The 26,138-nt window shown below is 44.5% G+C and overlaps 2 protein-coding genes across 2 annotated transcripts in view; one reads left to right on the top strand and one right to left on the bottom strand.

Moving 5' to 3' along the window:
- Positions 1-1,454: 1,454 nt before the first annotated feature.
- On the top strand, positions 1,455-6,143 carry c8a (complement component 8, alpha polypeptide). Its single transcript, XM_061294700.1, has 11 exons — positions 1,455-1,610; positions 2,104-2,209; positions 2,489-2,636; positions 2,753-2,900; positions 3,606-3,795; positions 3,874-4,056; positions 4,587-4,827; positions 4,910-5,041; positions 5,306-5,463; positions 5,638-5,863; positions 5,982-6,143. The coding sequence occupies exons 1-11, from the start codon at positions 1,459-1,461 to the stop codon at positions 6,131-6,133; spliced, it is 1,836 nt and encodes a 611-aa protein (XP_061150684.1). The 5' UTR covers positions 1,455-1,458; the 3' UTR covers positions 6,134-6,143.
- The window catches only part of LOC133165807 (uncharacterized), a 53,123-nt gene continuing 33,029 nt past the window's right edge, over positions 6,045-26,138 (bottom strand). The window contains exons 9-25 of the mRNA XM_061295702.1: positions 25,162-25,209; positions 23,628-23,742; positions 21,798-22,421; positions 20,668-20,789; positions 20,336-20,420; positions 18,239-18,326; positions 11,776-11,923; positions 10,600-10,747; positions 9,994-10,135; positions 9,779-9,911; positions 8,151-8,348; positions 7,841-8,081; positions 7,618-7,746; positions 7,384-7,547; positions 6,877-7,030; positions 6,676-6,747; positions 6,045-6,603 (exon numbers count right to left, since the gene is read on the bottom strand). Of these exons, the coding sequence (XP_061151686.1) occupies positions 6,449-6,603; positions 6,676-6,747; positions 6,877-7,030; positions 7,384-7,547; positions 7,618-7,746; positions 7,841-8,081; positions 8,151-8,348; positions 9,779-9,911; positions 9,994-10,135; positions 10,600-10,747; positions 11,776-11,923; positions 18,239-18,326; positions 20,336-20,420; positions 20,668-20,789; positions 21,798-22,421; positions 23,628-23,742; positions 25,162-25,209 (2,766 nt within the window). The 3' untranslated portion in view covers positions 6,045-6,448. The remainder of the gene's footprint in view (positions 6,604-6,675; positions 6,748-6,876; positions 7,031-7,383; positions 7,548-7,617; positions 7,747-7,840; positions 8,082-8,150; positions 8,349-9,778; positions 9,912-9,993; positions 10,136-10,599; positions 10,748-11,775; positions 11,924-18,238; positions 18,327-20,335; positions 20,421-20,667; positions 20,790-21,797; positions 22,422-23,627; positions 23,743-25,161; positions 25,210-26,138) is intronic.

Below are 26,138 nucleotides of genomic sequence, written 5' to 3'. Positions count from 1 at the left end.
ATAACTCTGGGAACCACAGTAGTCTTGTTTTCTGTGGCAATATTGATACTGCTAACCACTGAACTACAGTGGCCTCCGACATGAGGAACCTTTTTGGGTTTTTCCGCTACAGCTGGTCGAGTGGTTTTGGACTGAGCCAAAAGAGCTTCCTCCTGAAACTTGGCTCTCAAAGCTTTGAAACTGATTTGACTCTCCTGAAAGAAAATAATTGATTTATCATAGATACAGTGAATGGAATATGGTTTCTAATACCCAAGACCAAAATAATAACTTTCAATCAAGAATGTTTAGTTTCCAAGTATTGACGTATAATGTTGTAAACTGTTGAATTCGTTTTATTAAGCTCAATCTCAATTGTAGGTAAAAAATTGTTTAAATTACAGAAACAACAACAAACAGATAATTTGGCATAATGGTCATGCTAAGCTTATCTTGGTTGGTGGAGCATGTTGATTGAGTAAGAGAAAATAATTAAAAACTTCACTGCAACAGCAAATAAAATCCTGCTCTCCACACCTTTTTTGAATTTGTCTACACTGTTTGTACTATGTGTCCTCTCTGCATCCATTGCAGCCTGGTCATCCTGGATAAGGGACCTTCCCATCTGTGGTCTCTTCTCAAGGTTTCTCATTTCCCCTAGCTGGAGTTTTGAGTTTTTCCTTGCCCTTTTGGGAGTTTAAGATCAGGGGACGTTTGAGAATATTTGCCATTTTTCACATGTCCTGAGTGTTGTTAGTCACCTAAATGTTGAACAGAGGGTGTGATTTGCCTAAGTCAAATCCCTTGTTTGGCACGCTCAAACATGGGGAATAAAAAACTCTTGAATCTTGAAATTAACAAAGCAATGAATGAAGATCGCCTCCTCGCCTTCACTAGCACAGCTCATAAAAATTACGCTGCATTTGGAAAATAAAGCAACAAAACACATTTCCTTACCTCCTCCATTATAACTCGTTTTGTTCATCACGTTTGCGCAAAGGAAAATCTGTGTGAACGTTGATGACTTTTCTGGGGACGACTTTCAGGTGACGTATTAATGCTAATCAACGACGACCATGCAAACAATTTGAAAGTCCCGCTGCTGCGGTGCGCGTACGCAATTTACGTCACTGCTTACGTGCGCGTTCATGCTGAAAGAAACCATAAGTACAACATAGTTCAGTTCACATACAAAATGTAACCACAAACAAATTTTTATACATGAATCTTTTTAGGCACTTTTTTTTTTTTAATGGAATATGTTTTTTAGCTTTGCTAAAATATTCATAACTCCAGATTTGTCATAAAAACTGCGTAGTTGTAGAAAATAAAGATAGATCATCACGGGTTTTGTGGTTGATAAGAGATTATTAAACTTTCCCAACCGTTGCAAGAGCTTTTGTTTACTCTTTATCAATGATTCACTGTTTGGTCAGGATTGCGTTGGTAAAATGACCCCGTTATGACAACAGTACTGTGATGTTCCATTTTCATCTTCAACATAAACCCAAGGCTGTCAGAATGGGCAGTGTCATTAATTTACTCCTATATTTCTACACGCTGCATCTTTCAATCAGTTTCAGCGTTAATGCAAACGCGTACAGCAGGCGACAGATGTCAACACAGAACAGGTACAGCAATTTTCTCTTGAGAATTGATTGAAGTCTGCGCATGCTAATTGTGGGAAGGCGATGGCCTTCACACATATGTTATTCTACACCATTCACTTTATTATTGTGTGAAGGCGATGGCCTTCACACATATGTTATTCTACTCCATTCACTTTATTATTGAGGCAGAGGCGTAGCCAGGAAATTTTCCAGTAGGGGCGCACGCCCACAGGGAAAAAAATCGAACATCACCTACGCCGTTCGCTGATCGCTAAAACAACATCCGGGTCCGGGAGGCAAACGGTGAATGGATAACATCGCACACATAGAATAGCGCAAGCACATTCGCGCAAGACCAAAAGAAAAAACCGGCATGAAAATGAAGAATCGAAAAAGCTTGATTTTTTTCAACCGGGGAGCAGGGAGTCCTAACCGGGGCGCCGCCCCGGCTTGGCTACGCCTCTGTATTGAGGTCTAGTTACTAATGGGATTGGAAAAAAATTTTTTCCCCTAGCACCACTGCTCGGCGGGTAAGAGCTGTAAACAGGCCAATACCTGTCAACTGCAAACTGGGGCCCTGGTCAACATGGACATCGTGTAACTCATGCACAGACAAAATGGTACAAATAATATTTTACTGTGCTGCTGTTCGACCTTTCTGTAACTTTTCTGTCCGTTTGCTTAAAAGTTACTTGCAGTTTCTTGCCAGTTAGGACAAGGGTCAAAGATGTCCAAAAGGAATAATGACTCATGCTCTCGTAATCAACAGTTTTGAAATGCAGAATGACAGATTTACTGATATCCTATTTGTTGACATCTTGAAAGTGAACACAAAAAAGATTTTACGTCGCTCAATCCGAACAACCTCTTTAATTTCTCCTTAACTTGATTTGTCTAAGTTTCGTTTCCGATATCTGGAGAAGCCATCCCAATTTGGCGGTGTGCCTTGCTTGGAGACGCTGTGGGACACGCTAGCATGTTCAACAACAACTGCACCGTGTTTGGTACCAGATTACTGTGGGGAGAGCTTCACCTGTAAAGAAACTGGTAAATTCTATCAATGGCAACAGTTCAAGTTGAAACACAAGCAATGTCTAATAATTATGAGAGTCTTTATTTTATTGCTAGACAAATGAAACCTAATCTTTGATTGTACACTGCAGGGCGCTGTATCAGCCAGTCCCTTCGCTGTAACGGAGAGGCAGACTGTGATGATCTCTCAGATGAAGAGGATTGTCAAGTGTTCAACGAGAGGAACGACAAGTGCTCCACCTTCCTCACCATTCCTGGTGCTGAGCGTGGCACTCAAGGGTAAACACTCTTTGTAAGGATCGAATAGTACAGCCATGTGCAGGGCGACCAGGTTTTATTGTGAAAGCGAAGGGGATCGATGGAGTCTTGGAGCGGTGGGTGAGGGTGGCTGGATGACAGGACGCTTCTGGAGCGGGTGACAGCTGCTGCAAAAGTGGGACAGGACTGACTAGACAAGGACCGAATCTCCAGGAAACGGGGAGTCAAGCTTTCGAAGAGCCATGCGGACAAGGACATGACGAGACAAGCTGACAACTGGAGTTGCGCTGGTTGCGCTTCCTGATGAGCCAGCGCCAGGTGCCGGTGATCAGGGAGATAGGGGGGCGTGGCCCAGCGGCCGGCGGCGCCCACGTGACACTCTTGCTATAAAGTAAACGAAACACGGCACTTAAGATGCTTATCAAACTATCATTTTTACTGTTGGAAAAAGGGAAAATAAAAATAGAATCAGCGACAGTCTTGAAGTCTGTTTACTACAATTTGTTTACAGAACATAGCCAAGTTATTCCAAACTAAGATCAGTAATTTCCTAAAACTGTTATTTTCCTCTGGTCGAATTGGATGAGAAGGTTTCAAGACTTGTAAACACATAATAGCGTCATCATACCGTCGACTGTTTATTTTGGCCGTACCTAATGACAGAGAAATGATAATAACATGCTATCTTCCAAAATGAACCCACGTTTGTATCTTAAATTGTTTCAGCTACAACGCTTTGACTGGAGAATTTGTGAATCACATACTGGACCCAAAGTATTTTGGAGGAGAATGCAAATATGTGTATAACGGCGAATGGAGAAAATTCACCTATGATGCATTCTGTGAGAACCTGCACTACAACGAAGATGAGAAAAATTACAGAAAACCTTACAACTACCACGTCTACCGCTTTGTGGTACTGTGATTTATTCTGAAGCGCAGGTTGCCAGATGGACTCGACCGATACTTGGTAATGCAAGTTTATCTTTTGCAGGCAGAGGCTACATCAGAGGGCACTCAGGAATATTACAGTAACGTGGTGAGCCTGTTGAAGGCAAGGAAAACGATGAGATCCTTCAATGCGGGCGTCTCGGTCGGCATCTATTATGTGGAAGTGGGACTGAGTGGAAGTAAGGAGTCTGAGTTTCTGAGGAATATATCACAGTATAAAAGCCAGGTACCGTAATAGCCAGTGCTTTATATTTCACCGACATTCACAAATATCCATCCATCCATCCATCCATTTTCTGAACCGTTTAGTCCCCACGGGGGTCGCGGGTGTGCTGGAGCCTATCCCAGCCGTCAACGGGCAGTAGGTTGGGGACACCCTGAACCGATTGCCAGCCAATCGCAGGGCACACAGAGACAAACAACCATTTGCACTCACACCTAGGGACAATTTGGAGTGCTCAATCGGCCTACCAAGCATGTTTTTGGGATATGGGAGGAAACCGGAGTGCCCGGAGAAACCCCACGCGGGCCGGGGAGAACACGCAAACTCCACACAGGGAGGGCCGGAGGTGGAATCGAACCCGCACCCTCCTAACTGTGAGGCAGACGTGCTACCCACCGCGTCTCCGAGCCGCCCTACATTCACAAATATCAATTTATAAAACAACACATTAATTAATTGTATTACTTATTAATTTTAACTTTTAATTAATTGTAATTTTTAATTAATTTTAATTGATTAATTTTTGCTGCCAGGACCTTGGCTTCATCAGGCTTTTGTCCAAAGTGGAAACAGGTGACTTCAAGATGAGAAGTAATGAACTGATGCTCCACGAGGATTTCTACCTGTCACTGATGGAACTCCCCGAGCGATATGACTTTGGCATGTATTCGCGCTTCTTCAACATATTTGGCACCCACTATGTCACCGAGGGAGTGATGGGAGGAACCATGGAATATGTGGTGGTGGTCAACAAAACAGCCATGGTTGAATCAAGTAGGGTGGGCCTTCTTGTTTACATTTTGCCGGAAACTATTTCACCATATCTCTTTTTTCATCATGATGTATCCCTTTGCAGAACTTGAATGGAAACAGACTGGTTCATGCATTGGTGCCTCGCTTGGCTTGAGCATGACAGTCGGAAATACTGGACAGGCAAAACTCAGTGTGGGCGGAGAATTGTGTAAAAAAGGTGGACCCTTATTACATGGTGAGTGAAGCATTGGGGATTGGAACAGCCAAAGCTCGACAAACAAAACAACATCAGAGGTTGAATGCAACTGGACTGTTGAGAGGCAATGTGTACTGAAATTGTTAAGTGTATGAATATGACACCTTGCAATTCATATGACCTACATTTTTGTCTCATTTAATTGAACCACCTGATGATTGTAAAAAAAAAGATAGTGAGCTTTGTTATAAAATACAAAAACAATGCACTATTTTTTGTTCCTATTTATACTTTTGGTTAAAGTGACAGACAAGGGTTCCGCTGTGATTAAGGACGTCCTCGCGCTGGTGAAGGGGGGATACACAGAGACCAGCAGTGGTTTAATGGTCATCAGAGATTCGGAAACCTATCGCAAGTGGGGGGCAAGCCTTAAATACAACCCGACTGTCATTGAACACGAGGTAAGGCAAAGTACCTTTTGCAATACTTCCCCTAAATATGTAGGTTTTGAAACATACTGCAGCTGTGCTAATTTGCATCGCTGGACGTATAGAAAACATTTTGGGGGATCTGAAAAAAATGCTACACTTGGTTGAATGGATCGTCTGCTTAATCACTCTCTGCAATTGTGCCAGATCATGCCAATCTATGAGCTTGTGCGCCTCAGCACAGCATCTAATCAATTTGGAGCCAGACTGAGCAACCTCCAGAGGGGACTAGATGAGTATCAGCAGCAGTTCAGCTCTTGTCGTTGCGCCCCCTGCAGGCATAATGGTATCCCTGTGCTCGCTGGTACATCGTGCATCTGCATCTGTAAACCCGGCTACCAAGGAGAGGCCTGTGAGGACACTCACCGAACCGGTAAGACAATAAGAAACAGTATTTTGCATTATTTTACTCGGAATTATTCAAAACCTATTATAATGTTCTTCTGGTAAAAAAATAAAATAAAATAAATAATAATGAATTTTATAAACAGGAACTGGAACGGATGGGTCGTGGTCCTGTTGGGGAGGTTGGTCTGCTTGTACATCAGGGAGGAAACAGCGGACTAGGGTCTGCAATAATCCGGCACCTGATGGAGGCGGAGCTATGTGCCTTGGCTCCTCCTCTCAGTCTGAGCGCTGTTGAACATGTGCAATTGAGTCATTGTAAGTCTAGTGACTATATTAGACTCTAGTCTGTTAAATTCTCAAATAAAATGAATAATTTCTATATTGCACAATATGTACAAAATGTATTGTGAAAAAAGTTGTGTTGATTCACGTAACTTGTAATTGAGTCCTCTACAAATAGATTGCAATGTTTGCCTTCTGTTTTATTTCCCCTCCAACTCATTCCCTGCCATTGACGACTGTAGACGTCAAATACATCAATATATTGAAATTGTTATATTTTAAATGTTAATTGTAGGGTCATACAGACAGGAGGGAAACGGATTGAATTTTAAAAGCATTCAGTGGACTCCTCCTGCATGCCTCTGCACGGCAGGCCTTCCTTGCTGGGCGCCGGGTTGTTACACTGGCGACTCCTCGTCTTTGTTCTTCTGCTGCAGGAAGACCACGAACCCCAGCAGCTCCAGCTGCCATCGATGGCAATATCTGTCAAAATGCATCCGACTGTGTCAACACATTTAAGAGAACCAATACTACAATAATATTGTATGAGTTAACCTTTTTGTCTGTGTGTGACCTCACAGCCGCGACCACTGTAGCCAACAGGACACACACAGTCACATCTGGTCCCTATTGGGAATTAGATGATGTATTTTTAGCATTCCCTCCACAATTATGATGATGATGTGAAACCGACTGTATGTATTGTATAGACTTGATAGGATATGACTGAGTTGCATGCAGTTCAATAGATGATACCTCTGAGCACAGCCACTCCATTATTGCGGCAGGGAGCACATCGACATGAGCTGGCCTCTTCCAAGTACTCAAACAAGGCCCGTTTGAGATTTCTCTTCAAGATGCTGTCATGGATGAAGTCTCTTGAGGTGATCAGCTCATACAGAGGTCGCGTCTAATGAGAAAATGCAGACTCTTGGAATTGCACAACTGGAATGCTTAATCGAGTGAACCTTGACTGTGTTTTCATTTGGAGCGCTTTCCATTTGGCATCTTTTGCTGTTTACGCCCAAACTTGGCTCTGATCAGGCCAGCTGCTTTGCCTTCAGGGATCATGCCAATTCCGCTAACAACCCGAGCGGAGTAAAGTTAATAAAGTTACAATGCACAAATATGTACTGCCATTAACAAAATTGGAAATGAAAATGCAAGATTTTACTATGTAGTATATAGGCTGACTCACTTCCGAGGAAAGTTACAAATTTCTCAGACATTATATTTTTGTGAGGGGTGTAAAAGCACTTCTACCGTTCTGCGAAGGAAGTCCGGATTGAAGCGTACTCCCTCGCCCCATAATCTCATCAATTGTGGGGAGGGAAGCTTCTGGGACACCAAAGCGGTGATGGATTCACTACTACCGCCCCTTACCACCGCCACGGTGTCCTCCACCATGCAACCAAGTGAGGTCTCCTCTGGAACAATACAGTTGAACTAAATGTCCTCCAAAAACAGTGTAGTGTGTGTGTTTGCATGCCACCGTACCTCCCATTTCATTGAGGAGGCCATCACAGAATCCACCTTGAAAGCCCACAGACACGTAAATGCCATATATGTTGGCGCCAACCTTAAGTCCTGATTGTGTACATGATTTGTAGTCTGTCAAAGAATAATCTAGAGCAAAAAAAAGACTGTCAGAGAGTTTTACTTTTTCTGCTCCATATGTCAGAGGAAATGATGATTTATGGTGACCACTGGCCCCCATTACCGGTTTTCTCTAGCTTTTCTTTGTCCAGGATGATGGTGTGTTCGTAATCCCCTCCGAGGGCAGCCTCTGTGATGTAGTGCGTACCGTAGTCTCTGTAGATCTGCCTGTATTCACCATAAACGTAAGACTGAGGCAGGGAGCGAAGACGCTGCAGGAACTCTGTGCTCAGCATCAAGTTGTCTGACTTGAGCATGTACTGGGCCAACTCCAGCTCAGCTTTGGCCCTGAGGAAGCTGTAAGACTGATGATTGGGATTTGTATTATTTACTTGCAAGAATACTAAAGTGGTTTTACAATAAAGATATCTCACTTTGCCGGAGGCTCGACGAATCTTCTGGACTGACTTGGAGTATTTGGCTTTGTTGTGGTTGTAGCCAAATTCAAAAATACCTGGAATGCCAAAGCCAATGGAAACAATCGTTTGGGTCATCCGCTCCTTAATGGTGTAATCCATGTAGTCGGAGTACGAGTCAAAAGCATCCAGAGTGAAATCGTATGACCCTTTTGTCTGTGAAGAAATGTTCCTGTTTAAAGTGCTGCATTGGATAGTTATACCGTAATTTTCGGACTATAAGTCGCACCGGAGTATAAATCACACCAGCCATAAAATGCCCAAAAAATGTGAAAGAAAACCATATAAGTCGCTCCGGAGTATAAATCGCATTTGGGGAGCAATTTATTTGACACAATCCAACACCAAGAACAGACGTGAACGAGCAACAACAGGCTAAACGATACGGTATGCTAACGTGACAAACACAAACGAGGAGCTGAGAACGGGCCTGACGTAACATTCAGTTATTTTAAAAAAACGATTACATAAATAACACGTTTATAAAACCATCTGTGTCACTCCAATTCATTAAATCCATCGATCGTCCTTTGTCAACAATGCCGTGTGCCGCGCCGCAGTTCAAATTATTCCACAGGCCCATACAACGCTATATGAACTATATTTTAAATAACTATCACATAGACCAGCTCAGTGGCCTAGTGGTAGAGTGTCCGCCCTGAGACTGGAAGGTTGTGGGTTCAAACCCCGGCCGGGTCATTCCAAAGACTATAAACAAATGGGACCCATTTCCTCCCTGCTTGGGATTAAGGGTTGGAATTGGGGGGTTAGATCACCAACTGATTACCGAGCGGGGCACCGCTGCTGCTCACTGCTCCCCTCTCCCCCAGGGGATGGATCAAAATCACACGGGGATGGGTTAAATGCAGAGGACAAATTTCACCACACCCAGATGTGTGTGTGACGATCATTGGGACTTTTTAACTTTTTTTCAACATAAACAACAATATTATCAAACCATTTGTGTCACTCCAAATCATTAAATCCATCGATCAAATTTCTCGTCCTTTAGGTCATCCTGGTGACAGAGGACATGTCTAGAGGATATGGCGCTTTAAAGTGTTAATTACTTTATTTGATTTTTTCTCTCTATTTTTCATGTTTTGAATATGTTCAAGATAAAGATATCAAAGCATGTGAAGTGATCAACTATACTAAAAATAACATGTGAAGTGGTCAACTATACTTGTAAGTGATGTGTTAATGATCAAGTAAAGATTTGTGAAAAAAAACATATATAAGTCGCTCCTGAGTATAAGTCGCCCCCCCACCCAAACTATGAAAAAGACGCGATTTATAGTCCGAAAATTACAGTAAATAAAAAACTGAAATGCAACCCCAAAAAATGCAGCTAACTACATAATAGTTATACATAAATAATAGGCAGAAAAAATTGTCTTAAATAAATAAATAAATAAATTGGTAGCCAGAATATAAATAAATAAATCCATATGAATAAATAACCCGAATATAAATAAATAAATAAATGAATAAATAAATAAATGGATGAATGAATGAATGAATGAATGAATCAATCAATCAATCAATCAATCAATCAATAAATTTTGCTTGCTGGCTTGCCATACCTGCAGAGTGTACTGCTGCAAGTTGTAAGGCTTCCTGAATCGAACATCCTGGATATAGTGAGGCAAACAACTACCAGCATAGTATCTGTTATCCAGAACAACTCCCTCCAGGTTGCTGTTCAAAATGTTGATTCTAAGGCAAAAAAACCCAAACAAATACAGAATAGATTGACAGTATCTGCCTGAGAAATACAATACTTGGAAGGAGTACTGACCCCTTGGCAAGGTTCTCAATGCCCCAGTACTCCTCAGATTCAAATCTGCAGGGCTTCTGACTCCCTGCACATCCAACTTCATCTGACATGTCACCACAGTCATCCTCCCCGTTGCACTGCAGCGTTCTTGGAATGCAGCGACCTGCAGGGCGAGCATGTTATGACATTGGCAGTCACTCCATTCTTGACCCTAGCCCATTCACACTAATGGAGAGGCTTATTCCTTTATTTTTTTTTTCAAGTGCAAAATTTAACAGAAACACCATGCAAACTCAACCCAGGAGGTCCTAATCCGATATTTTTAAACCTCAAACTGTAAGGCTGACTTTATATATCCACTAGTGGTAAAAAAAATATTTTAATTCTCAAACTACCCACACCTTAATCACTCTAATTTTGTAGTTTGTCATATATTGCAATATTATGTGCTAGAGAAATCTATTTCTACTAATATAATTATTTTTCATTGTTGATTGGCTGGGAGAACTCACATGGTTCTACTTATAGAGAGATGTGTGTGTTGTGTCTACCAAATATGGTTTGGTAGCTAAAATGAGGTCAAAACCAAAATCACGTGGCTCAGAGTGCGACTTGCAGAAGACTTGCCTGTTTGGCTGCAAAGAAAACCTTCACATGGCAAAATGTTGTCACAGGTGTAACGTGCTGGAACTTCACAGCTTTCCTCCTCCCTGCCATGAAAATGGCAAGGCTCCCCTCCAAACTGTGTTGGCTGGCTCAATTTGGCATAGCGGTACTGAGAAGTGAGAGAAACAGTTAGACAGCAAAATCCTCAGCAGAGGTGCAGAAGAGCTCTTAAAGGGAGCTCCATGGTTTCATAACAGTTAAAAGTTAAAGTCCCAATGATCGTCACACACACATCTGGGTGTGGTGAAATTTGTCCTCTGCATTTAACCCATCCCCATGTGATTTTGATCCATCCCCTGGGGGAGAAGGGAGCAGTGAGCAGCAGCGGTGCCGCTGCTCGGGAACCATTTGGTGATCTAACCCCCCAATTCCAACCCTTAATGCTGAGTGCCAAGCAGGGAGGCAATGGGTGCCATTTTTATAGTCTTTGGTATGACCCGGCCGGGGTTTGAACCCACAACCTTCCAGTCTCAGGGGAGACACTCTACCACTAGGCCACTGAGCTGGTTATTAGTGGGCTGTTTTAACCTTGTCATGTCAAAGCTTTTAATCCGGCCTCTAAAGGTAGAGAGATAGAGTTGAAGCACTAGAAAACAATACTTGTTGATCCAAATCAGGGCTGTCAAATACATTTTTGTCACGGGCCGCATTGTAATCATAGTTTTCTTCGGAGTGCCATTATGACTACACAACAAACTGATGAATGACTACTTTTAAAATCAGAGTAGTAAAAAGTGTTAAAATATTTAAAACAAATGAATGGTAATAAAATTACTAGTAATATCTCTATTTTTAAAAAGTGAACTCGATTTTTAATTTAGTATTGACACATAAAGTCGATGCACAAAAACAAAAAAATGAATGGTAACAAATTTGCTAGTAATATCCGTATTTTTTAATAAGTGAACTCAATTTTCAATTTCGTATTGACACATAATGTCGATGCACAATTTATCTTCGCGGGTCGCTTAAAGTGATGCGTCGGACCATATCTGGCCCCCGGGCCGTGTATTTGACACCTATGATCTAACTGATGTATTGATCTAAATCTGGTGTCTATGGGCAATGTAAACCACTTTTGTCTTTATTCTCGACTGTATGTTGCAGTGCAATTGGACATGTAATGTTTGTACTTACTCTTTTTCCCTGACAAATGTCACAACGTGACCATGGACTCCATTCTGACAGAACACAGTCGACAGGTTGAACCAGTGCCTGGTTGCCAACTGCTCGAGTGTCACGGACTCTCGGATCCTCATTGCTGGCTGATGTGACATCAACTGCACTGTGACATAAAAAATATTTGTACGGTGTGTGAAAGGTTTTATGAATATATCCCTTTAAAAAAAAAATATTGTGTATATATATATATATATTGAAATTGAAAAGAAGAAAAAATAAATAAAATAAAATATATATATATATATATATATATATATATATATATATATATATATATATATATATATATATATATATATATATATATATATATATATATATATATATACATATATATAGGGCGGCTCGGTGACGCACTAGGTAGCACATCCGCCTCACAGTAGGAGGGTGCGGGTTCGATTCCACCTCCGGCCCTCCCTGTGTGGAGTTTGCATGTTCTCCCTGGGCCCGCGGGGGTTTTCTCCGGGCACTCCGGTTTCCTCGCACATCCCAAAAACATGCTTGGTAGGCCGATTGAAGACTCCAAATTGTCCCTTGGTGCGAGTGCAAATGGTTGTTTGTCTCTGTGTGCCCTGCGATTGGCTGGCAACCGGTTCAGGGTGTCCCCTGCCTACTGCCCGATGACAGCTGGGATAGGCTCCAGCACTCCCGCGACCCCCTTGGGGACTAAGCGGTTCAGAAAATGGATGGATATAAAAATATATACTGTAATTTTTGGACTATAAGTCGCGTTTTTTTTCATAGTTTGGGTGGGGGGGGCGACTTATAATAAGGAGCGACTTATATGTTTTTTTTCAAAAGTTTCCCCCCCCCAAAAGAATATGTGAAACCGCGATAAACGAACCGCGATGTAGCAAGGGATTACTGTAATTTGAATTTCAAGTGACGTCAGCAGCGCGACGCGACGTGGCGGTTGTTTACATAAGATAAGATAAGATAAGATAAGAGGAACTTTATTAATCTCACGTGTGAGAAACTGCATGTAACAACAGCCCGATTTACAGGAAGGTACAAGTAGGGGGATAAAGGTGCAAAAAGAGACTTCTGGACCGTAGTCCTCCGGCATAAAAAATAGAATACAATATAAAAAGAAAAAATATGGAAAAATAACAACAATTGTAGTAAAACTAAAAATATAAGCTATGAATATTTACAAAAAGAAGAAGATAAAAAAGTAGTGGTAAAGTGTCGTAAAGTGTATGAAGTGTATGAGTTTCGTAATGCTAATAAAATAAATAAAAGAAATAGTGCACGGGTTATGGAAGTGAAATAGATCTAGGCATTGTGTGGCAGAGGATATTGCACATTGGAAGAATTGCACGTTATGGGGAAAGTATTGCACAGAAGGATGTGTTTACAGGTTGTCATTGTACAGCCTGATTGCGGTGGGGATGAAGGAGCTGCGGTAGCGTTCCTTCTTACACGGGGGGAGTCTGAGTCTCTGACTGAAGGAGCTGCTCAAGTTCTCCAAGGTCAGATGCAGTGGGTGAGAGGGGTTGTTCCTGATGGATGCTAGCCTGGCTAGCACCCTCCTCTCGCCCACCTCCTCAACAGTGTCTAGAGGGCAGCCCACCACAGAGCTGGCCCTCTTAACCAGTTTGTTGAGCCTCTTCCTATCCCTCTCTGTGCTGCTCGGAGCCCAACAGACCACAGCGTAGAGGATAGCAGAGGCTACCACTGAGTCATAGAAGGTTTTTAGCAGAGGCCTGCTCACTCCAAAGGAGCTGAGTCTCCTCAGGAGATGGAGGCGGCACTGTCCCTTCTTGTAGACGGCGTTCATGTGATCCGTCCAGTTCAGTTTATTGTTGAGGTGAACACCCAGGTACCTGAAACTGTCCACGACCTCAATGTCCTGACCCTGGATGTTCACCGGTGAGTGGGGAGGTGCTCCTCTCCTAAAGTCAATCACCAGCTCCTTCGTCTTACTGGTGTTCAAGCACAGGTGATTGTGCTCACACCAGTCCACAAAGGCGCTGATGGCCGACAGGTACTCCAGCTCGCCCCCCTTAGACATACAGCCAACTATAGTTGAGTCATCGGAGAACTTCTGGAGATGACAGATGTCAGTGTTATGCGTGAAGTCCGAGGTGTACAGAGTGAAAAGAAATGGGGACAGGACTGTGCCCTGAGGTGCTCCAGTGCTGCAGACTACCACCTCTGATCGGCAGCCATGCAGTTGCACGTACTGGGGCCGGTTAGTGAGGTAGTCAATGGTCCAGTCAGTGAGGTGATGGTCCACTCCAGTGTCTAGCAGCTTCACTCGTAGCAGGGCCGGCGAGATGGTGTTGAAGGCACTGGAGAAGTCAAAGAACATGACCCTCACAGCGCTGCCGGCGGACTCCAGGTGGGTGAGCGTCCGCTGCAGCAGGTAGATGACGGCGTCTTCCACCCCAATGCCGATCTTGTAGGCAAACTGCAGCGGATCCAGAGTGGGGCTCACCACGGAGCGGAGGTGGCTGAGGACCAGGCGTTCCATCACCTTCATGATGTGGGAAGTGAGGGCGACGGGTCTGAAGTGGGCCCACAGGCGTGGTTCTGGCGTGCGGTGTTTTGGGAACTGGGACGATGGAGGATGTCTTCCATGCGCTAGGCACCTTCGCCAGGCTGAGGCTCAGGTTGAGGAGGTGGCATAGAACATGGCAGAGATCATCAGCACATGTCCGTAGCAGCCTGGGGGAGATGCCATCCGGACCCGGGGCCTTTCTCTGTTTCAGCCTCCCCAGCTCTCTCCTCACCTGAGCAGGAGTGAAGGAGAGGGGAGGGGGCTGAGATGAGGTTGAAGGCCGTGGTGAGTCATTGGGGGAGATGAGTGATTGTCCATGTGGTGGGCGGGAGGGTGTTAAGTGGCCATGAAGCAGGGGGGAGTGGGTTGATTGTCCATGAGGCAGGCGGGGGGGTGGATCCAGGTATCCAGGCAATGGGAGGCTGGGGGGGCAGCGGGCAGGGGGGTGAGAGGGAGTGGGGACAGGCCAAAACGGTTGAAGTGCTGGTTAAGCTCATCCGCCCAGCGTTGATCCCCGTTAATGCTGCCACACGCTCTCCGTCCAGAACCAGACATAGTCCTCACATCCCGCACGTTCCTCTGTGCGAGTTCCTCCTCCACCTTCCTAGCGAAGTCCCGCTTTGCTTCGCGGATCGTCCTCTGGAGCAGATGCTGCAGCCTCTTCTGCTCCTCTCTGTCCCCGCGTCTAAAAGCCCACCACTTCTTGTTGATAAGGGCTTTCAGATGCGGGGTCATCCAGGGGTGGTTATTTGAGTAGCAACGCACCCTCTTAGAAGGTATTGTGCTCTCAACGCAGAAGTTAATATAGTCCGTGATGCAGTCAGTGAGGGCGTCGATGTCCTCGCCATGATCACTGTAGAAAACTTCCCAGTCGGTAGACTCAAGGCAGCTTCTCAGATGCTCGATGGCTTCCTCGCTCCAAACCTTCACTTCCTTTACCTGCGGGGGGTCTCTTCTCACCTTGGGTGAGTATTGGGAGGTGAGTAGTACCAGGTTGTGGTCTGAACGGCCCAGTGGGGGGAGGGCAGAGGCTGTGAATGCTCCCTCAGCATTGCAATAGAAGTGGTCCAGTATGTTATTGTCCCTGGTAGCACAGTTTACGTACTGAGTGAAGGTGGGCAGCGTGGAAGACAGAGAGGCATGATTGAAATCACCGGTAATTGCAATGAAGGCCCGTGGATGGTCTGTCTGCAGCTTGCACACGGCGCTGTGAATGACGTCACGCGCGCGCGCCGCATTTGCAGACGGGGGAATGTAGACACACACCAGAATAATATGTCCAAATTCCCTCGGGAGGTAGTAAGGTCTCATGCTTATAGTCAGAAACTCGATGTCCTCGGAGCAGTGTTTCTCTCTGACGTAAACATGGGACTGCTTGCACCACGCTTCATTTATGTAAACCGCGATTCCACCGCCTCTCGTCTTACCGCTCTGAGCTGCACTCCTATCCGCTCTCTCCAGTCTGAACCCGGGTAGAGAAACAGCGGAGTCCGGGATGGTGTCAGTCAGCCACGATTCAGAAAAACACAGCAGACTCGCGTCCCTGTAAAGTCCGTTGAATCGTGTCAGGGCCGCGAGCTCATCCATCTTCCCGTGTAGCGAGCGGACATTTCCCGTTACAACGGACGGTAAACACGGCTGCTTTTTCCTCTTTCCCGATCCTCTACAGCCTCTCCTCCGTCTTCTTAGTTCCTCCGGAACCTTAGGTTTCGTGGCGAAGTAGAAGGATCCGGGTCGTGCGGCAAGCAGCTGGTCTCGGCTGTAAACAATGAGACTCGCGGCGACTCCACTGAATGCACTACCACGTGCCGGTTGAAAAAGTAACGAAAAAAGAAGGACTACGGCCAAAAAAGCTCCCGAACTAGGTTTAACATGTGCAGGCTCACACAAGGTTCCCCCTAGTAGAGAGAAAAACTTAGAAAGAAAACTAGAAATAATAAATAAAAGTGAAAAAGGGGGGAAAGAGGGGAGAGCTGTTGCTACAGGCTGCACACAGGGCGGCGCCATCTTAACATCTTAAAGGACAAAGATTGATCACGGGATGACAAAGATGACGAAGGGCCCCACGTACTACTGGCATCATTAGCGGCTTTGTTTCTAAGTGACACGGCGGATGAAGAGTTTGAAGGATTTAAGGATTTGGAGTGACACTGAAGGTTTGAAAAACTATTATGGCTTTTACCCACGCCTGGTCCTACTCTACGGAGCTCTCTTTCACCTCCGTGGATTGAAGTCGGGGGCCGGCGCTCGGCCGGGTGGCTGTCCATGGACGGTGGATGGGGCTCGGACATGGCTTTTACGCACGCCCGGTCCTATTCTACGGAGCTCTCTTTCACCTCCGTGGCTGAAAGTCCATGCCGCCACACGCCGCCACACGCCGCCACACGCCGCCACACGCCGCCACACGCCGCCACACGCCGCCACACGCCGCCACACGCCGCCACACGCCGCCACACGCCGCCACACGCCGCCACACGCCGCCACACGCCGCCACAATTCCAATTGTTTAATCCTGACAAAGCAAGCTAATACAGGCGCCTGGGTCTTGGGTCCTTAACACAAAAACTCGTGTGCCTTCGTGACCAGAAAAGACGACACATTCTTCCGGGTTGCCCAGTTTTAAAGAAACACAATATGAATATTCAAGCATGCAAAATATTGTGTGGTGATTGGTCGATGGTCATCTCCTCCTCGTTTGGGTTTTCCCCTGCTCAGCACAGATGTCTGGACCACAAAGACGAGTTGTTTTTCGCGTTCCCCATCGGCCTTGAGATATCCTCCCTTTCTGGACATCGTGTTCCACGATACTTTGAAGAAAACAAATTCATGTAGTCTGCACATTCCTTTCCACTTATTAAGCGACCACACTACTACTAGAAATTATATTGATATGATTATGTGTGTCTAACGCAGCCTTAATCAAATGTGTTTGCAAACTGCCGAAAGTACATTTCCCTTTCCATGTAACCGGTCCGTGGCGCAAAAAAGGTTGAGGACCACTGATTTAGAGTGCACAGATGGTTTGATAATATTATTGCTTATATAATAGTTATCCATCCATTTTCTGTACCGCTTAGTCCCCACGGGGGTCGCGGGCGTGCCGGAGCCTATCCTAGCCGTCATCGGGCAGTAGGCGGGGGACACCCTGAACCGGTTGCCAGCCAATCGCAAGGCACACAGAGACAAACAACCATACGCACTCGCACTCACACCTAGGGACAATCTGGAGTGCTCAATCGGCCTACCAAGCATGCTTTTGGGTTGTGGGAGGAAACCGGAGTGCCCGGAGAAAACCCACGCGGGCCCGGGGAGAACATGCAAACTCCACACAGGGAGGGCCAGAGGTGGAATCGAACCCGCACCCTCCTAACTGTGAGGCGGACGTGCTACCCAGTGCCTCACCGAGCCGCCTATATAATAGTTATTTAATTTCTAATTTATATATCTTTATATGGGCCTGTGGAATATTTTGAAGTGCAAGCGCGGTCAGCGGCGCGCACCCATTGTTGACCACGGACGATCGATGGATTTAATGAATTGGAGTGACACAGATGGTTTTATAAACGTGTTATTTATGTAATAGTTTTTTTTTTAAATAACTGAATGTTACGTCAGGGCCGTTCTCACCTCTTTGTTTGCGTTTGTCACGTTAGCAAACCTATCGTGTTGTTGCTTGTTCATGACTGTTCTTGGTGTTGGATTTTGTCGAATAAATTGCCCCCCAAAATGCGACTTATACTCCGGAGCGACTTATATATGTTTTTTTTCACTTTTTTGGGCATTTTATGGCTGATGCGACTTGTGCTCCGGAGCAACTTATAGTCTTACAGTATAATATATATATATAGTAGCTTCCCGAGTGTGAGCAAAGAAATGAAAATACACATCAGCTACATCAACTTGAAAGCATCTTACCTTGAAAGTAACAAGCTCAGCGTGGACGTGAGAAGATAACAGGATAAAAAGAGTCCACACGAAGAAAACATAATGGGATGTTGTGACAGTTAAGGAATGGCGCGATGGTAATGCCAAGCTCTAAGTAAACACAGTGTTCGCCACCAGACAGACACAGAGCTGGAGCACAATGCAGCAGTTCACAACACTTCAGGACCTACAAGCACAGAGTGGTCATGTTAGATGTTTCATTGCTTGAATAATGGGCTCGTTTCCAAATACAAAAATTTAACCCACCTTGCGTGTAGGTCCACATTTCCATTGTACACTTTCTATCAATCAGACACAAATAGACATCATGCACTGTGGATTCAAAAAAGCAATGATGGAAAAAACATTACTTTGTAAGACAGGACATACAGTGACTGATTACCGATTGGCCTTTGAACTTTGTTTAGCCTCACTTTACAGAATGACACAATCCTATGACTCTTTGTTTACTCAGACAAAAAACACCAATGTAGCCACCTGAGAAAAGAAAACTACACTAAAGTCGATTGGCAATCACATTATATTTTATTTGTGACTTAACAGTGGCACAGGTACAGTGTATGGGATAATATTCGTACAAAAGTCCCTTTACTCCCCTCTCTTTTTCATATTTCTTAAATCCATAAATAAAATTGTCAAAATATTTTTGAACTATTTCATGTTTTCTAAATTATTACACAAGCAAGGGGTGCAGTTTTAAATTGTAACTCTACCACTTTGTAGTGATACTTCTATTGATTTATATGAATAAAATCTGTCAGCGGTTTCATCCAGTGGGTTGGACATATTCCCAAAAAGCAGAAGATGAAAACAACAAAGAGGTGTGAAGGAATCACTCATCTATTTACCAGAAAAAAGGGCTTGTGACATTTTAAAGAAGAGTCCTGTAGACTTATGCCATTTTCCACACCCTTCAAAACAGGTACAGCAAGCCTCGGTTTGATCGAGCATGTAACACAGATTCACAGTTCATATTTTACCAAGCAAACATAAACAAAGACATTTCCAGAAAAAAGAAAGATGGCAGCATAAAAGCAAAAACAAACACCCAGATGTCAAAGGCTGAGGTGCATCCAAGAGCGCTATTTTATGGCACAGAGGCTGGGACGATTTTTTTTTCCGTAATAATAAAAGGTTTGGCAAATTGATTTGTAGATTAATGCTTAATGGTTTTTTTTTTTGCTGATTTGTTGTCACCTGTCAAGAGCTGTATGCCATCTAACAACTGTCTGACTAACAACTGTCTGACTAATAAAATAACACAAAGTGTTGATGTGTTTCAGACCTAAAATGAAGCTGTAAACACCCCCGTTTTTTTACCACAGCTGAGCCTGCTAAATCCACATGAAGTTTGCTCATGCAAATGTATGAATGGACTTGACATGGTGACACCATGAAAACATCATCCATCTTCTCACAGTCTTTGCTGGTGCACGGCGGTCCACAGATTAAAGGTCAAACATTAAGGATGCTGCTCCTCTTGAAAAAAATATTTATTAGTGAGCAACGTCATCACAGCTGTTTAAGTCATCCTCACAGTCACCTCCCGCTGCACTTTCGGGGCAAGATGAAAGGTCACTTGCTGGCTGAAAGGTTGATTAGATGATATCGCCACAGTCTGCTCGCATAAAGTTCTTGATGTGGCCAGCTAGTTTCACAACTAGGCTTAAAAAAAGTCAAGTTTCTGTAATCCATTTGAAATGTTCATAGCCACCCATATCATTTGTATGGTTTCAAGCTTGTCTTTTGACCTTCACAGCCTCATTTCCTAGAGAACAGAGGAAGTCTTAACACTAGGTGTCATTGCAAATATGACCGTTAGAGAGCGACATTGCGACTTTCTTTGTGAAATGAAAGGGAGAAAATGCATTATGGACTAGAAAGGTCCAAATGAATAGCAAAAGATGAAAAATGAAAGAAAAAAGGAAGACTGTTGAATCATGGCTAACAAAGTAAGTGAGAGACTAATTACAGGGAGATGAAAAGAGAAGGATACAAAGGACACAAAGGGAAGCGTTTGGGAGATAAATCAAGAATGATGAGATACCCACTCTTATGTTCTCTAGCTGTCTTCCTGTGGATACGCCTGATCCTCAGATAGATCACTGGCTTCCTTGGGCAATGGAGAGGTTGGCCTTGTGACAGCAGAGTCCTAGGAAAAGAGAAGGTTACATATTTATCAACATTTAGAAAACCACAACAGCGTTTTATGTTGTATGGAAATAATAAATAAGGTGAGCTCAATGCTACTTGGCCATTTAATCAACACAATATACCCTTTGGCATTATTAAAAATGATGTCTGCAGAGGATGATAGATTGGAACATAAGACTAAATTGTTAAATATAATCCCTGTGTTTTGTTGACAGATGTGTGCACCACAGGGTTTGGGGATTTACCAATTGTTCCTCCTCGGCAGGGTCAGAGTTGCCCTCAGGCTCGACATGAGGGTAGTCTGTAGGGATGGTGTTCACTTGGCTAGGGGGGCACTCTGATGTCTGTTGAGGACCTGGAGTGGATGCTGTCAAATGAAAGTGTTTTTAATTGAAAGAAAATGGAATTCTTTTATAAATTGTCGCCATGGTTAGGCATAAAGTCAACTAAATTGCAATTTAAGGCAATAGAAATACTGTATAAATAAGCAAATCAAGTGTCTGTGCTTTTTCTCACTTATGCACGTGAATACGTAGGATAGTCTCAGTGGCCTAGTGGTAGAGTGTCCGCCCTGAGACTGGAAGGTTGTGGGTTCAAACCACAAACCGGGTCATACCAAAGACTATAAAAATGTGACCCATTTCCTCCCTGCTTGGCACTCAGCATTAAGGGTTGGAATTGGGGGGTTAGATCACCAACTGATTCCCGAGCGCGGCATCGCTGCTGCTCACTGCTCCCCTCTCCCCCAGGGGATGGATTAAAATCACATGGGTATGGGTTAAATGCAGAGGACAAATTTCACCACACCCAGATGTGTGTGTGACGATCATTGGGACTTTAACTTAACTTAACTTAACTTAACTTTAGTCCTTCAGGGACATCTAATTGGATTCAAGAAGGAATAGATCATAAAAAAAAACACCTGCTCCCTTTTATGTGTGATATAATTGGATGAAAAGATGACGTTTTTCAACCGGAACAGTTTACCAAAGGGCACAGAGGTTGACATGAATAACGAAAAAAAAATGAGGGGATTGGATGGAAGAAGGATGTTCAAAGTTTGATGTCGAGTGGATAACATTTAAATTGTAATTGTGTTCACATTGCATGATTCTTTTGCCCATGTAAGATTAGATCAAATGAATACAAAATTAGTCAAAGGACAAAAGAGTGAGTTTACAATTACTACTACCACATGCAACTTAGACAGTAAGATAAAGTGAAATGTTGAGGTGGTGTACTAGATGATTGGATGATATTGAAAACCAACTCAGCATATACGTCACATAATAAGATGCATATGAGTGTAAAAAAAAATAATGCTGCACCATTTCAACACTAGTAGAAAGGAGGCGTAATAATCAAAGATACTCACGCGATTCAGTAGATGGCGATGTGGATGTTCCGGGACTCAAGGTCATCCGGGACAGATCAAGGTCACTGCCTTCATCTTCCAGTGCGACCACAGCAAGGGGCGACAGCAGCTGCGTGCAGACCAGGGCGTCGGTTACGCCTACAAGGCTCGGCGTTGCACACCTACTCACGGACACCCTACCGGGCCCCACCCCGGATGTGGACGGGCCCTCCCCTGCGTTCAAGTCCACGCCCAGGCCGCCGTCTCTTCCCAGGCTTAGCTGCCTCTGAAGCATAGCTGGGTCGGCCGCGTGCTGCGGGCTGGTGATGGCTGAGGAGGGGGCGGACAGGTCGCAGGCTTGGGGGCACATGGTTGTAATAGGAACCAAGCCTTGGAGCATGGCGGTTGGAATGGCATGGCCCCCCACACCCACAGTCTGGGCCGGCATGTACGCCGCCATGGCCGCCCATTGCTGCTGGGTGGCTCGGAAAATGTTGGCCTGGCTCCAGATGAGGGGCTGACCACCGGGCAGGACTTGGGTCACCTGCAGGGGCCCCTGCACGGGGAAGGCTAGAGTCTGAGCCTGGCCAGGAAACGGCTGCTGGGCCCACTGAGAAGCCTGCACGGGGCCCATGGTCATATAACCTGGTGAGAGAAGGGAACCACACACGTTACAGCTGGAGAAATGGGAAACATTTATGTCACAGTTACCTCTGTAAATCGATTTGTTTTGCAAGGAAAGCAATAGAGTGTGTGCAGCTATCCTGCAATTTGTTTTCACAAGACCATTAGCCTGATAATCAGTTGTAAAAACACTTAGCACATACCAATTAAATCATAAACTACGTCGCTTTAGAATTATTAATGTTGCTGCCTTCAGAACTCCAATATCTCGTTAAAGGTAAATATCTGCCTCCAGTATTCGATTCCAGCCTTAATAAATCATAAAAAAAAAAACACGCCTACACCAGTATGAGGCCAGGGACAAAGCCTTTAGAGCGGGGGATGAGGCTGGCTTGAGGACTGCGAGGGCCGACCTGTCTCGGGGCATCAAAGAAGCAAAGAGGGCGTTCTCTTGCAAAATTACCGCCCACTTCAAGGACAGCAGGGACGCACGGAGCCTTTGGCAGGGCATTCAGACCATCACGGACTACAAGCCCGCGCCGCAGAGCTGTGAAGGAGACGTCCGTCTGCTCAATGACCTTAACCGCTTCTTTGCTCGCTTCGACGCTCAGAACAGCAGTTGCTCGCTGAAGGCCACTGTTTGGGGTGGCGGCTGCACTGACTACAACTTGAAGGCCCTGCAGCGCATAGTGAACACGGCTGGTAAGATTATTGGTGCTTCACTCCCCTCCTTGAAAGACATTTACATCTCCCATCTCACCCACAAGATTGTGAGTGATGTGAGTCACCCCGCTCACTCTTTGTTTGATCTTCTGCCCTCTGGGAAGAGGTATAGGTGCCTGCGCTCCCGCACCACCAGACTCAACAACAGCTTCATACTCCAGGCTGTTAGGATCCTGAACTCGCTTCCCCTTTCTGCGTAGCGTCCTGTACTTTTGCGCTATGCTTACTGTCTGCTGTATGCACACTGGCTCCGTTTTGCTCCTCTTATTTATTGTTATCTGTTTATTTATTATTTATTCATCACTCTTATTATTTATTGTTTGTGCCTTCTTGTTTTTATATTGTGTCGTTTACTTGTATGTCTATCGGGTAATATGTCTCGTCACCGTGGGATAGAGAAAAACTGAATTTCGGTTTCTTTGTGTGTCTTGACATGTGAAGAGATTGACAATAAAGCTGACTTTGACTTTGATACTTTTCTCCATTTCAGTCTCGGTAACTCACCGGATGGCACAGAGGTGGGGCTGAAGGGGGCGTACATCTCGGCCGGATTGTGCGGCTGCTGCTGCTGGCGGCCGCTCCTGCTTGGGTCAAGTGTGTTGGCAGGTGAAGGAGGCATCTGAGAAAGTATACGACACGGATAATAACTTTATCAAATTTACTCAGAAGTCAGCTAATTTGTCTTGACTCAGCAATACTCTACATTAGCTTGTCATAGAGTGGTTCTCTTTCCTACTCTTGACATTTGATATTTACAACTGTGTTTGTGTCTTTCTGGCCAAAAGACAGGGTGTCAAACTCATTTTTGTCGCGGGCCGCATCGTAGTCATAGTTTCCGTCAGAGGGCCAGTATGAAAGTCAAAAGCTTATGTTATTTACAGTATGGGCTACACAACAAACTGGTTAATAACCCATTTCGAAATCAGAGACTAGTAAAAACTGTTGAAATATTTTTAAAAAGTTGGATGGTAGGGGTGTAACGATACATCGATACACATCGATTAATCGATATAATGCTCTACGATTTATTGGCATCGATGCTAAACGTAAACATCGATTTATATCGCTGTGTTTGACCTCGGACATTAGACGCGACTTTATTTTGAAATCCAGTTCATTGTTGCTTGCTTCCTCTTTCCGGGAGCGCACTGCGCGTGTTGTGTTGTGAGCAGAGCAGGCACGTGAAAGGGGAGTCGACAACAAGTACGCGGCTCCTGGGCTGGTGCTATGGCTAGTGTCCAAAAAGACGAAGAAATTTGCTCCCCTTTAGGCTTCAAGTCATTCGTTTGGAAGCACTTTGGATTCCAAAGAAAATATGGCTCAACGGACAAGACACGTGCAGTTTGTAAATCCTGCCATGCGGTGATCAAATATTCAGGGAGCACAAATCTCGCCGCATATTTAAAGAAAAAACACGACATCAAAGTTCAGTGTTAAAATAAGCACTTTGTATACTGCAATACTCTTGTAATTTCCTAAATAAAGAGTTTGCAGTACCTTGTTGATTTTGCGTATGAATTGTTATAAATCAGGATATTGTTCTATATTTTCTATTAAAAAAAAATATCGATCGTAGAGCACTATATCGCGATATATCGTGAATGAATCGCAGCAGGCTTTAAGATATCGGCAAATATCGTATCGTAGTTCTCTGTATCGATATTATATCGTATCGTGACAAAACCCGCGATTTACACCCCTATTGGATGGTAATAAAAATTGCTAGTAATATCTATATTTCTTAAGTGAAGACAATTTCTAATTTTAGTATTGACACGTAAAGTCGGTGGACAATTTTGTCTTTGAGGGCCACGTAAAATGATGTGGAGGGCCGTATCTGGCCCCCGGGCCTTGACTTTGATATATCTATGATATACTACATTGTTGACTACAACACCGTGTGCATGGAAGGAAGGGACAGAAATGACTCCCAATAGTCTCAAGGTTTTAATCAGTTCATTTGTTTTCCTGGACATAACATGAGAGAATAAAATAGTGCTGTCAATAGAATGTTTGTTTTTGCGCGGGCAGTACTAACCGAAGGAGGAGTCGACATGTCGCCGAAAAGATCAAAGTGGTTGATATTCTGTGAAAGGAACCAAGGGAAAGATAGCAAAAAAGTACAATGACACAACATGAAATTGAAATTCAATAGTCATACATTCTTGAATTCATCACCACATAGACTACGGTGGTGGTGGGTTGGGGGGGGGAGCGTCTATTCACTGGAGCTGTGCCTGGAAAGAAACTACTATGCCTTTGTTCCATTATCAGACAATGGATCTTGAATGGGCCTTTTCATGGCTCGCTATAATTGAGCGGGTAAAGGGCTATTCAGTTCCATAAAACAGACTCTGATTAGATATTCTTGTGTCTGCCAATCAAAAGCATCCCATGAGAGGCTGACCTGCTTTCGAATGCTGATGCTCGTGGAAACACCCGACTTAGACAAAGCATGAACAAAGATGACGACCCTCGCGTGTAAGGAGGGTGGGGGGCACGAAGCTATGGAAGAGCTACGTTGCATGAAATGTATCTTGGGCCATGCATAAGCAGACAATGAATCACCACAAAAGGCGACGCATGCTGTAAATAAAGCGCTGCATGTGGAAACGTAACAATCTCAAAACAGAAAGAAATACACGGGAGACATCCCAGCAATCAGTGTGTCTGCAAACGGGTCTTTTATGTCGTCGTTGACATAACAGGACCTCACAGTTTGCACTTTGTGACCACCGAGGGCTTGCGGAATGGTTCGGAGTTTGGAGGGAAAGTAAACAAGTGTGCACTGAGGTCTCTCCCCGCAGGCACCGACACACATCAGGGGAGCTCTTGGGTCTGGAAAAGCTCCGACTGAATGAACAGACAAGCAGTAACACTTAGAGATATGGAGGCGCCACTACTTCGGGGCTGTATGAGTGAGATAGTGAGGGGCCGAGGCAGGTTATCTGTTTTGATAATGCTGAGCAACAAGCACAACAACACCGGTGAGAGAGAGAAGCACTGCGGTAGGGC

Source organism: Syngnathus typhle, linkage group LG13 (assembly GCF_033458585.1).
Source record: "Syngnathus typhle isolate RoL2023-S1 ecotype Sweden linkage group LG13, RoL_Styp_1.0, whole genome shotgun sequence".
NCBI lineage: Eukaryota > Metazoa > Chordata > Actinopteri > Syngnathiformes > Syngnathidae > Syngnathus > Syngnathus typhle.
Note: the sequence above shows the minus strand (reverse complement) of the source record. Positions and strands in the feature narration are given on the sequence as shown.

What these genes read in the sequence shown, in the direction of transcription:
- c8a (XM_061294700.1), top strand. Translation starts at nt 1,459, where the DNA reads ATGTTCCATTTTCATCTTCAACATAAACCCAAGGCTGTCAGAATGGGC. An exon ending in CAGATGTCAACACAGAACAG is followed by an intron (nt 1,611 to 2,103) that starts GTACAGCAATTT and finishes TTTTTCCCCTAG; the next exon opens with CACCACTGCTCGGCGGGTAA. An exon ending in TGAGGACACTCACCGAACCG is followed by an intron (nt 5,864 to 5,981) that starts GTAAGACAATAA and finishes TTTTATAAACAG; the next exon opens with GAACTGGAACGGATGGGTCG.